Below are 13765 nucleotides of genomic sequence, written 5' to 3' on the forward strand. Positions count from 1 at the left end.
TCCTTTTTGGCCCCACCCATCAGCCCCTGGGGGTCAGTCAGGGTTGATATGTGCATACCATCAAACTGCTATCCAATACTGATAATGCTAACCCAAATTGAATTACTTCCAATGGCAATTAAACAAATATTAGTCCAAAATGTGATTTCCTTATGTAAACTATAGTAAAGTTTACCCCCTCCCCAGGGGGAAACGTGAGACCCCAGGGTCATGAAATTCACAATATTAGTAAAGCACCTTAAGACCCTTCTATCTATGAGGAGTATTTGATTCTACCATATCTGGATCTTAAGAAGAAGATTTTTGAAATTTTAGTCAATTTTACCCTTTTCGGCCCCGTCCCTCATGCCCCTTAGGGCTGGGGACCATATAATTCAAAATTATAGTTGACCTTTGGCCATTGAAGGTTTCTGCAAAATTTCATCGAAATTGGTGCAGGGGTTTTGGAGAAAAAGTCGAAAATGTAAATTGTTTACGGACGCACGACGGACGACTAACGAAGGATGCCGCCGGACAAAAGGCGATCGCAATACATGTAGGTCACTAAAGTCTCCTAAAAAATGTGGGGAAATTTTTATTTTTTTTCTCTCTGCAATTTTGTTTTGATTAACAAAATGCATGTTTAATTTTCAGGAAACTTTTATGTATAGCACACTGGCTAACACTTAAAAAGATATAGATATTAATTGAATACTGGACCTATTGTAACTAGCAATATTTGTGATACAAAGACATCTATCAAAATGTATGGAATAAATTTGCAGACACTCGGGTACAAGTATCAGCCTCAATCAACAGTCCGATTGTATACTGATTATTTTTAAGAGCTCTTACGTGACCTTTGACATCTACCAATTTCAGAAGTCAAACACCCTTTCCCTGAAATCGTAATCATCAAAATGAAAATCAAATAGTGGAAGTTAAAAGCATTCTCTAACGGATTTACATCAAAGTGGTTTATATTGTATAACAGTATACCTCTGATAACTTCAAACATTTGACCAAAGGGTGCCTCCTGAGTGACAAATAAACGAAAGAAACTGGCTGTCTTGAATAAACTGTTTCAAAAAGCTTGTTTGTTTGTTTGTGTTTTATGTCCTATTAACAGCTATGGTCATTTATAATTAGGGACGTGTCAGGTTTTGGTGGTGGAGGAAAGCCGGAGTTCCGGAGAAAAACCACCGACCTACGGCCAGAACCTGTTGACTGCCCCACGTAGGCCTTGAACCCGCGACCCAGGGATGCAGCGCTAGTGGTAGCAGAATGCCAGACGCCTTAACCACTTGGCCACCGCGGCTCCATGATTTCTTTTTCAAAAGGCGGTTATTGCTCAATGATACATTGTATAAATCAAATAAGGTAACCTGGGATATTTCATTAATTACCAAACTGTACAAGCCGGTATTTATCACAGAACAACCAGATCATGTGGTGAGTGTATGTATATCGTGTTGTTTATATATTTACCACATCCATTGTTACATTAGGATCAGGATTCTGAAAATTCTGGATTTTGTGCTCACCTATTGCTCTCTCATCACCCATGGAATATTTCATGATAAAATCGAAGGCACAAAGTTAGCTACAGAAAGTATTTGATTGGCTTCAGGTGAAAAACTGACCAATTGCTAGACTGATAGATATACCTGGGCGCACTTGTATAAAACATCTCAACTCTTGAGATTTCCTCAAGTCTAACATTTCCCATAGACAATACATTGCTGGAGATTTTCCTTAACTTTGAGATGTTTTATACAAGTGGACCCTGTCCTTCCAAGTTTACAGAGAAGCAACATTCGACTCAACTCATTCACCCCTAAAGTCAAATTTGGATCTTACCAAATCAATGACTGGGCAAGTCCAGTTTAGATATGTAGGGGTTAATGAGTTATTAGCCAGTCGATTTTACCTTTATGTTGCTGTGTGATTCCTTTGATGTATTTCGAAAGGATCAAACTGGTCGATTTCTTTCACCCACAATGTGGTGCACACTGAGCCTTCACTTTTTGTCATGACATATTCCAGGGGTGCATTGAACATAACTAAGCACAAGCCCTGGAATTTCCAAGATGATGTAGACTTGACATTAACTCAATCACCCCTGAAGTTTCATAATGAACTATTTAAACCTTTGAAATAGAAGAGTTCAAACGTGTGCTCAGGGGTGAAGGAGTTAAGTCATTGTGACAATAGACATGATGAAAACACTGTTGTTAAGGTAATAAAAAGGATATTGAATTTATTTCCATTTCATGAAACTCATTCCAAAGTTTTCTTTTTAGCTCAGCAGAGCCTGAATTCTTGAATAAGAAATTAAAAAAAAAAAAACACACCTCAAGGCGTTTGTTAAGAAAAAACAAAACTCTGATGAAATAGAAACTTATTAAAATCCAATGGTCTTGGGTTTAATATATGGTAGCCTTCATCTACAACACATCAAACAACTACGGTACATTTTTTGCAATTGGTTAAAAAGCAATTATTTGCTATTTAATAACCTACTGAAGCTTGATATATCTGCTTAGGTGTACACCATTCTAATTTGTTTATGAATCCACACTCAACGCCCGGCGTATATATAAAATCTATAATTTATCAGCACACAACAACACATTTCAACTATATCATGTATACATGTTTGTAAGATAATGATTTTTAAATATATAAGATAATAATAATCTATTAAGATATAATTATCATAAAGACTAGTATAAATGTATGAATAAAAGAATAAAGTAATTATGTATGAATGATATCAATTTAAAACTATAAATAACACTACATTTATATACCACTGCCCTCAACTTCATCAGGTCAGGTGGATAGATTAGCCAAATTTCCCTGCAACAGTGAACAATCTTTCTTACACAGTAGAAATAAAATAAAAGTTTACTTCTTACTATAATTACATTATTTAGGTGTATGTAGATTACACAAGTGATGAAGGGAATTAATTCTTCTGCTAACAAACTCCATATGTGCCCTGTGCCAGTTCTTCACTAATTAGACCCTTGCAATTAAAATTTGGAGAGAAAAAAAGGTTGCTATCCCAATAAATTTCTTCCTGAACAGTTCACACACTGTCAGTTATTGACTGGGACAAATTCAAAGTGCCAGACAGGGGGTGCAGCCTGTTCTAACTACAGAAAATGTAGTCTTCTGGAAAAAGGAAAAACACTCTTGCACAATGCAATCTCTGTTCCGTAAGCATAGCCAAACTTAATTTGTCAATTTGATTGCAATCTGGTAGGTATTTAACATGTAAGTAAACATGTTTTAGTGGTCATTTTTCTGATGAAGCAGGGCAAGAAAAAAATGTTCAAAAGCATTGGACCTTTCAACAAAAGGATTTGAGAATTACTAGCCTTAAGGTAGATAAACTGGTTCAAAGGTTATCATATATACTATACGGAATAAGTCTGCATAACATTAAAGTCATTTTAACAGCAATATTTAGCCATTCTACCTTTGTTCTTCTTTTATAAGCAATGAAACAGTATACTGTGAATATAGTAAAAGATAAAGAAAAGTTTTGCCCTGGTCTAGATCTATGGACAATATTTTCATTTGCACACCAAATCTATACCGGCATTTGATAATCGAACCTAGGATTTATTCTTGTCCTGTTGAGGTGACACAATTAATGCAAGAAAATATTGTACAAGTCATTGAAACATCACACATAATACTTTCACTGGTTGTATTATATGAGCTTGTATACAAAACCTTTATGTTACAGATATACACAGAGGTAGATATTTAACTCATTCCCTTCTCATATACTTGCAGAAAAGAACATGACTCCCGTTTTTGGTAATCACAAAGGGACACAATTCAATTCTGAGATCTTTATACACAGAGGCCTAGGGAGATTATTCCCTTAATTCTCACACATTAGGCAAACTTAATTCTGGCGTGTTGCATTGGCCATGTAGACTGCCGTTGGCAAGGCAGCACCTGGTTGTGTTATGTAAAAGATTTACGTTAAGTTTAGAGAGACGGGCAAAGCTGCATGGAAGATTGCCTCCCGTATATAGTGTCTCAACAAATATTCATTATTCTTTCTAAAATGTCAACAGCATGAATACATACAGTTTGATACAATATGTTTCACTAATGGATCCACCAGATACTTCCTGATTTGTACTTTTAGATTACTTTTGTTGCATTGGCTATTGTGCTGCCAACTCGATTGTAACATGCCTGCAAGCATAACCAAGCAAAAAGCACAAATCTTATTCCAGAATCAAGCTTGTCCAACATATTCACTAATGGAAGTTATTCCCTTCTCATTTTGATAGATGTATTTTATAAATTTTCACAAAGAATCGTAATCTCTTTCTTATATATACACTGTATTATTGACAAAAAGACAAAATCACCTTTTCCTAGAATAAATCAAAAGGCCATAATCCCCAGAATAAATACAAAGGGCAATAATCCCCTTCTCATCAAATTATACACAAAGGGACATAATCCCCTTCTCATCAATTTATACACAAAGGGCCATAATCCCCAGAATATACCCACTGGAAAAACCTCAAACACAGGACAAGCGGAATTAAAATACCTGTGGTCTCTTAAACGATCTGATTCCATGGAATATAGAATAAAGGCAGAAATAAACATCCATATAACATGATTAAAATATTGCACAAAGAGAATATCTTGAAGAGAACTGGTATGGAAATAAAACAGGTTTTCATTAACACAAAAATTGCTAGAAATCTGGGAAAATAATGACACTGATAAAGTGATTTAATAAAGGTTAAATCTATGCATCACACCTATATTTATTTATAATATAAATACGAAAATATTAAATATATAAAGAACAATATATATACATAAATATCTATATGTAATAACAAAACTTTTGTGAATATTTTCTAACAATGTGAGTTATATATTATAATAAAGGCAGGGGGTGGTTTTTCATATCAAATAACCCTTATCCTACAAACATGGTAATTATAACAGACATATATATATATATAATTTAATCTTGCTTGTAACACACATTTCCATTGGCTTAAAAATTTATGTTATCAGCCCATAACGTAAAAAAGTGATGTTGTCGTTTGTAACGTCGCTTTTGATTGGCTGATACAGCGGCGTAATAATTTCTAAGAGAAAAGAGTCCATCAATTAAAGTGGATTTGGGATTGTGTATAGTAGATTAAACTATAAGGATTGACTTGCATATATTTTTTATGTTATGGAGCTATAACACAAAAAACTGGAGTGTACTCTCATCATAAACTGCTTCACGGTTTATTTCGAGTACACTTCGGTTTTTTTGTGTTATGTCTCCAATATATTAATTTAATATTTAATTCCCTTTCCTCTCCCAAAATTAACATCAACCCTTTTCATGCGTAAAATATTTGCTGTATTTTCACATATTATCATCAACAGTCTGAGTGACCTAAGACAAATGCGAACGCCAATTAATGTTTCAAACATACCAGCATTGCTATGATCACGACAACCGGAACACAGACAGATCTGACTGTGTATACCAAGAGCCACAATAGTTTGTACATGTACATTGTATACTTAATTATATATATATATACTCTTATGCAAAAGGAATAGAATACATTGCTCAATAGTAAAAGTTAAAAACATCTGATAGCAAAAATATATCTCAAAGCACAATACTTAGTTCATCCGAACAAATTAAACATACAGAATTTGTAAATTTAAAATTATAAGAGGTGCTCCAAACTTCCTCTTTTAGGCCCGGTTTTAGAATTTTAATAAATATGTTTGAGCATTTGTAATATGCTCGGTTTCTTTTTCCATATATTTCATTGACGCATTTAAAGCAAGTACATGCAGGTAATCTATTTAAGACGTCGCAATTTCTAGACGTCCGTAAAATGTGTACTTTGTTTTGACATCTTAAGTATGTGTACTCCATTTATAAAGTCGCAAATAAATTCAAATCGCCCGAAGACCCCAAGATGGGTGAAAGTGCTAGCTGATTATATTAGTCTTCATGTTTTGTTTTATTTATATTTTATCCGTCATATATATAATCATAGGACAAGTTCCAGTTTTACTTGAAACTGTGACAAGTTCTGACAACAGTAACAGTTTTCTCATTCACCCCTAAAAAAATAATGAACTATTCCAACCTTTGAATTGGAAGAGTTAAAATGTGACTTTAGGGGTGAATGAGTTAAATTTTATTTGAAAGCGGTATTCAAGAAATTTTAAAACACAAAAAACAATTATCTTTTCAGATGGTTAGTGAATACCTGAAGGCGAGACGCTTTCAAGTATAGAGGCAGCAAGTAATCAGTAAATAAGGTAATATTGTATGAAACTTTGCAAACAATCCAATGGGTATCGGGCAAATGTGCCATTATAGGAATATGTGAACTCTGAACTGTCCCTCTCAGTATCACTCAGCATACATATAAAAACTTAATTAGAACAAATTGTGTAGGTAACACTACTAAACTGACCATTAAATTACAGCTGATGCTATGCAGTACCATGACAATGCTGCTGGTTGATCAAGTGCAGGTGGAAGTCATTTCTGTCTGCAAATACAGTATGACAGATGCTACACTCCCAGGGGTTAGGAGAGCCGTGGAGGGCAACATGCAGAAAATACAACCCACGTTCCTCAAACAAAATACGGCAATGCTGGCATCGGTAGATCTTGCCTTGGGCCTCATAATAAGCAAGAGTATCTTGCAGATTGGGTGCGCTCGGGTTGTGCTGTGTAAATTGGGTGGCCTTGTCCACATTGTTTTTTGGATGGCTAATGGTGATGGAAATCTGCGGAAATTTTCCTGGACCTTCCTCCTCGGAGCGACGAGCCAGATTCTGCAGCATGGAGAGTACCTCAGACACATTGCTTGTGGAATCTGCTGCCTCTTTTGTTTGGCCACCATGTCTGCTGGAGCCAGGTTGTGTAGATTCTACATTGATGACTGCAGACGCTAATACAGCATTATCAGCACTTTGACTTCGGCTACGATGACTTCCACTGCTTGAACCAAACTGACCTGTGCTAGAGTAGCCTCCCATACGCTGTTGGTGTAGGTGACTCATACTCATGTTTTGTCCATATGGCGAATTCATGCCAGGGTTCATAAAGTGGGCGGAGTCAGCAGAATCAGAAGAAGGCGACTGAGGTTCCTGTTTCACATGTATGCCATGGGGAAGTCCACTGAGGTCCCCCTGAGGTGGAGCGGAGGGATTGCGTGTTGCCAGGTTAGCACATATACTGTCAATACGGCGAATATTATCTGAACAAAGGTCATTTCCTGGACTTGAAGACACCATTGGACTACTGCTCCCTGAATGGCTCGGAGACGGAGTTTGCATTGGCTGACTTGGCGACTTCATCTTTGAGAAGTTAAAGGCAACGCCAAACTGTGGTAGTGTCCCCTTCTGTTGACCGAATCCTGAATTATCCATTTGTGACCCATTATGATTTGAGGAATGTTTCTCTTTTGTGTCCATGACCTGAGGTGGGTGATTCTTCTGTATGTGGTCATTTAGTGACAACTGGTTGGTGGTGGAGAAGGAACACAGATTACAACTCAATACTCCACCAGGATGACCCAGTAGATGCCTCTGAAGTTGTTCTGGTTTGTCAAATCGTTTGGTACAAATCGTACAACAAAATGGTTTCCTATGCACCAACTTATGTTGGACCAGATTAGATCTTGCTGCAAAACGCTTGTCACAGAGATTACAAGCATAGGGCTTGATGCCAAAGTGGATATTCTGATGTTCCATCAAGATATTCTTGTAGCCAAATCTTCGATGACATATGTTGCATTCAAATGGTTTCTCTTTTCCATGTGTCAATCTTAAATGTCTTATCAAGCCATTTTTATAGTTGAAAGATTTGTCACAAAGATTACACATAAAGTTCTCCCCCTGTTTGGTGTAGAATGGCTGGTTCTCATCCAAGGCTGCCATTGATTCCTGGATGTGAGCTGCAGTGTCGATGACAGCCGATGGATCCCGAGTCGGAGGAGCCATGGCACTGGTTACCATGGGGACCTCTGGGGAAGTCATACTTGCTCAGATATATAAGTAACAGCTATATATGCTACCTGTAACAGAAAAATTATAGGTGTTATTCACATCACAAGGAAAGAAATTCTTTTGGAGAAACAATATTATGTCGAATATGAATAGGACTTGCATAAATTTCAGAAAACCTGTTTATCGCAATCACAGGCATAGTGTATCATATTGCAATGTATAAATAAAATATTGCTGAATCAAATTATTTTTCAAATTATTTCGTTGTATCTGCTATGCATTTTGATTTTGCAAATTATTACATATATATATTCTAACAGTAAGACTATGTTTAACCATCAAAAGTCTATCACTAGTGATCGGGAATTACATGTAGTTGAAATTTCATAATCTTGAATCTTTGAGATCCATATATGATATGTGAATCACTTTGATGATATTCAGTTATTTTTAACTGGGCACCTTTTTTCCCATGGCTTTTAATTGGGAAATGTGGTACAATACATCTCTTCTCTGTATTGCAATATATTTTAGTATCCTCGTACATTGTAATACCCGTTGTAATCAACAAGAAGTTAATGATCTTTTTGCTAAAGGCTAAAGATGTATTTGTAATTTAGTTTGGCAGCAAATGTAAAAGGAACAGGAAAATGTGTGTCTGTCTGTATGATATGATGCATTTCTGAGGTCCCATTTTTTAGCGGGTCCAGTTTCAGTGCCCCGATCTTTTGTGCGTTGTCGAGACCTTATCATATATTTGTTTATGTCATCAAATTTGGTAATGAATGTAAACACTGTTGGATGCGTAGGATAATTTTTTTTAAAAAATACCATTACCTTCGGTCAGGCTATTCTACCAACACCATCCATAAGTATATGATTATACAGTTTTTTTGGACCTGATGTGATTTTCCACAAATTAATTCTAGTAAATGTGAGTATCCCCTGGATTGCTGGAACAGTGTATAATCATTTCGAAATGTCTTAACGTTAAGAATCATTAACTGTATCACAAATAGATGGAAAAATCGAAATAATTTTGTTAACATCTTTTCCTCAATATATTTCCATTATTTTGGAAAGTAGGGTATCACAGAATTTACGGTAGATGTCTATGTGCTATAAACAGACAGGTACTGAAACTTGGTAAGTATAATGATGAAAGATTTTTAAGCTGTCACTGTAAAGGAAGTGATATCAAACTGAGAGTCCAGGTAGAAGCACGGAATTAGAGATTTATTATCTAAGTCCGTGGTAGAAGTAGAAACTATTTGTAAATAGCATGCAGCACAAGTTTTTTTTAAATCACTCTAAGCCGTTTATTCGATAATGTTTTTTTCTCTCTGTTTTGGGGGCTCCAAAACTGGCCACTGGACTTAAACTTAAGAGGGCGAAATGACCCTACGGAACTGGAGCGTAACTGTAAACAAAATCATCAAGACTACAAATCAAAATTACACAGTGTTTTTTTTAATTATGTGTATAGCAGTTTTATAATTTGGAATTGTCTAGTTAAATAACAGGAAAACATTGCAAAAAAAGGACATTCCAAGCAGTGACCCCTAAGCTTAATTAATTAGCCTTCAGGGTGTCAAATTCGGACAGCTCGCGACTGCGGAATGCAACATGCAGGAGACGAATGCATCGTCCTTTTTATCCATTTATTACACTCAAAAAGACATTTTACATGAAGGATAATAAAAAAGACCAAACAATACGTATTATTTTACCTGGAATATGCCATGAATGACAAACTTATCAACAGGTCGGTCGAACACATTCAGTTTCGGTCGATCTCCAACAACATCGCTGTCAGTTGTTACTTTATAAAGGAAGTGACGTTCGCTGCAAACGCACAAAAGATCTTGACTACGAATTCAGTTTCAACACATCTGATTGGACGAGTGCATGGTGTTAAGGCCGGTATGCCCCCAAACTATTGCAAAGTCATATATATTCCACTTTGGAATTTCAAAATCACTAAAAAGGCCACTAAAACACCATCAATTTACACTATGATATTTCTGGATATTTGATGCATTGACCTTTAAGGAAAATTCAATGAAATGCAGGAATGTCTCGCCTCGAAAAACTTCATCGTGCGGAGAGACATTATAATATAGCCTCTTTCATGAAAGTCGGTGATACTGTATAGCTTTAACCACGGACTTAGATAATCTAATTCCGTGCTTTAACTATTTGAGGTTCAGAACAAATGGACATGCGCAAAAAACTTAAGATATATGGCAGAGTATAATTAATCAACTTCAATTATAATACGAACTGTAATTCAGTCACTGAACGGTTGGAATTAATAGCCTCCCATTTGTCGTACAATAAAAAACACATAGAAAATGTCTGTATGACATAAATGCCCCCGCTGCCATGTGCAATTAGGTTCAATGTTCTATAAAAAGTTACAACCACTTTGATCTTGATACCCTGAAACATGCACACACACAATTAAGGTACTACACTTCAAGTTGATAGGTCGATTTTAATATTCATATGCTTTTTCTGTTTGTTATTACCATCTGCATAAGATATTGAATGAAGTTGCTAATTGTTTAAATTGAATCAGTTGGTGATTTTCTATATATAGCAACAGTGACCTTGGCCTTGACCGTGGAACCCTGAAACGCAACAATGTCCGAAGTATATTCATACTTGACCTTTGCATAAAGTTTGAGCAAAATCCATGAAAGAATGATGTTGCTAAGTGTTTAAATTGAATTAGTTGATTATAGCAAGTGTGACCTTGGCCTTGACCGTGGATCCCTGAAAAACAACGATGTCCGAAGTATATTCATACTTGACCTTTGTATAAAGTTTGACCACAATCTGTCAAAGAATGAAGTTGCTAAGTGTTTACATTGAATCGGGACGGGACGGGACGGACATGGGCAACATTTTATAGCGGGGAAACTGGAAAAGCATCAAAACCAGAGATACATTCTAATGCATTGTTGGGTGCGTAAGGACGAAAATTATTGTAATTTATATGTTAATTTGATTCAGGTGAAATTGTCCTTTGAAATACATGCAATACCTTAAAATGTATAGTTCAGTAAATTGATTTCTTGTAATAAATTATCCAATATAGGCCTAACCACGAACTCAGATATATATGTCAATTGCAGGAAAAACGGAAATATGATTTTCAACTAGATTAATTACGTGAAAAATATTGTCAGTATCTAATATATCGGCTTAACTTAATATGGAATCTACAGGAAACAACTTATTTATTTTAATTTTCTTTATTTTTTTTTTATTTTTTATTGAGAAATGGTTAACGATCAATATAGACACGTATTGCGATCTAAAGGACAACTATACCACATATATGAACCACAGAATTTCGTGTATCAAATTCAAATTTACATTTGGCTAAAGAGCACAAATATGTTTGCCTACAACTATACATCCTCGATATCCAGGGGTCAAGCTCACTCTAGATAACTCTGGATATCGAGGATGACAACTATAGTGATGCCTGTTACATGAAGCAGTCAGAGAATTTAATTGGAACGATCAGCCACACTTGATGGGTTGATTTATTTGATTTTGATTTAAACATATTTATTGCCCCAAATTTGAGCAGAGGATTAGGCACAAGTTATATCAACTTATCAACGCCTTTTCCTCTAATACAGTACATATTGATATTTACATGATAGCATTTAACAATAAAAATAAACCTAAATTTATGATTATTATATTTTATTTAAAATCTGTTGCTGGATTTGATAAAAAGTTGCACGTGTTTGAATACTTCTGTATTGGTATCTACGGACAGATTTTCATTCCCAAATAAAAATAAACCTAAATTTACTGGATATTATATTCAACGTGTTTATGTTTTGAAATAGCGTAATTCGTGCTGTATTAAAAAGTTTACATGCTAAGAAAAAATGACCAACATCCTCACAGGAATGTCCACAAGCGCATGATGGATTATCAACGATCTTAACACGGAACAAATCATTTTTCAAAGAGCTGCACTGATGCCTGAGTTTCGTATGTAATATATTAAATTGCGTTCGCCAAAATTATAATAAGATGGTGGAGACGAATTTGCACCACTGGAGATGGCAATGTTCTTATTGTATTGTCTAACGAATTCCAAAGACGTAAACTCGATGGCAAAAAAGAAGAGTTGCTTGAGGAGAGTCTGAAAGAATGAATATCATAATCATATAGGTTCCGTAAATTGTACCGATTGTTGTTACCCACTGTATTTGGTAAAAGGGTCGATAAATAGCTGGGGGTTAAATTGTTTTTCATTTTATATAAAATGTTCAATTTTCAAAATATAATGAATCATTACTTGTATAAGAAGGCAGTCCTGTTATAACTCGAGCCGCCTCTCTTTGAGCTTTCTCTAATTTCTCGGATTCAAAAGCAGTGCAACCATCCCATAATTCACAGGCATATTAAAAAACTGGTAAAATGATAGATTTATAAATTTTTAAAAGTGAATCTCTTTTCAACAAGTATTTGAGATTTCGTAAAACATTAATCTTTTTCATAACCGAACTATAAACTGCCCCAACATGACTCCCCCATTTTCCATTTGAATTGAAATTTACTCCTAAATGTCTATGTCTAAATTTTCCCCATCAAACATCAAATCCAAGTCATCGTCAATATCGTTTGCATTTGAAATAAAAAGAACGTTCGTTTTTTGAGGATTAAAAGAAATCAAACAACGTTTAGCCCACTGATTTAAAGATTCTAGGTCCTTGTTTAGTACAGTCTGTATTTCATAGCATGAAAAATCTGCAAATAACCGGGAGGCCGAATCAAGTACATCATTTATCATTTATATATATCAAATAGAGAAGCGGCCAGAGTATTGACCCTTGAGGTACACCTGCGTCAATATTACCTAGTTCCGAAAATGAATTTACCAATTAAAACTTTCTGTTTGCGCCGGCATAGATACTTTTCGAGCCAATGCAATAATTCCCCTGAAATTCCGTACGCTTCTAACTTTGCTATCAAGCCCCTGGCCCTGTGCCAAACACGATCAAACGTTTTTAATATATCACAAAAAATAAAGCAGGTATGTTTTCTTTCTTCTAAAGCAATACACATATTATGGTAAATTTCAATAAGTTGATAAACAGGAGGATGACAAGGCATTAAACCTGACTGGTATCGATAAAACAAGTTAGTTTCAAAAAAATAGTTATACTAGTGTTTGTAAACTACACGCTCAAACACTTTACCAACTGTAGATAGTAGGGATATATAGGTTTATAGTAACATGGCGTATGACGATCACCCTTTTTGAAAAGCGGCATAACATTTGCAAGTTTCCATTTATTTGGATATACGCACGAAAAAAGTGACATGTTAAAAAGTATTTCAAGTGGTTTGCAGATAGAGTTAGCAGTATACTTCAGCACATGACTACTCACTATCGCTCTCTGCATCCCTGGTATATGTCATAACAAAATTGAAGGCTCAGTGTGTACCACCTTGTTGATGAGACAAGAAGACTAGTTCGACCCTTTGGTGTACATCAAAAGAATCTCGCGGTCACGTAACGGTAAAATAGACAGGCTTTGAAGTCGAGTGTCGCTCCTTTGTAATCTTTAAATGACAGGTATCAGCGTAATTATTGATCAGGATTATTTTTTTCCTGAGACCAATCAAACAGCTATGTTCGTGCCTTCAATTTTGCTATGACATATTCCAGGGGTGCAGAGAGCGAAAGGGAGCCTAATCCCTGGATATC

The 13765-nt window shown here is 35.5% G+C and overlaps 1 protein-coding gene across 1 annotated transcript; it reads right to left on the reverse strand.

Annotated features, from left to right (window-relative positions):
* Window positions 1–6172: 6172 nt before the first annotated feature.
* On the reverse strand, window positions 6173–9834 carry LOC110458924 (DNA-binding protein Ikaros-like). The gene is made up of 2 exons (XM_021510902.1): window positions 9750–9834; window positions 6173–8087 (listed from the first exon to the last, which is right to left on the reverse strand). The coding sequence occupies exon 2, from the start codon at window positions 8047–8049 to the stop codon at window positions 6496–6498; it is 1554 nt and encodes a 517-aa protein (XP_021366577.1). The 5' UTR covers window positions 8050–8087; window positions 9750–9834; the 3' UTR covers window positions 6173–6495.
* Window positions 9835–13765: the final 3931 nt, after the last annotated feature.

This window comes from Mizuhopecten yessoensis, unplaced genomic scaffold (assembly GCF_002113885.1).
Source record: "Mizuhopecten yessoensis strain PY_sf001 unplaced genomic scaffold, ASM211388v2 scaffold9847, whole genome shotgun sequence".
Lineage (NCBI taxonomy): Eukaryota > Metazoa > Mollusca > Bivalvia > Pectinida > Pectinidae > Mizuhopecten > Mizuhopecten yessoensis.

Bases quoted from the DNA above. Each gene is read 5' to 3' on its own strand.
- LOC110458924 (XM_021510902.1), bottom strand. From the start codon at position 8,049: ATGACTTCCCCAGAGGTCCCCATGGTAACCAGTGCCATGGCTCCTCCG.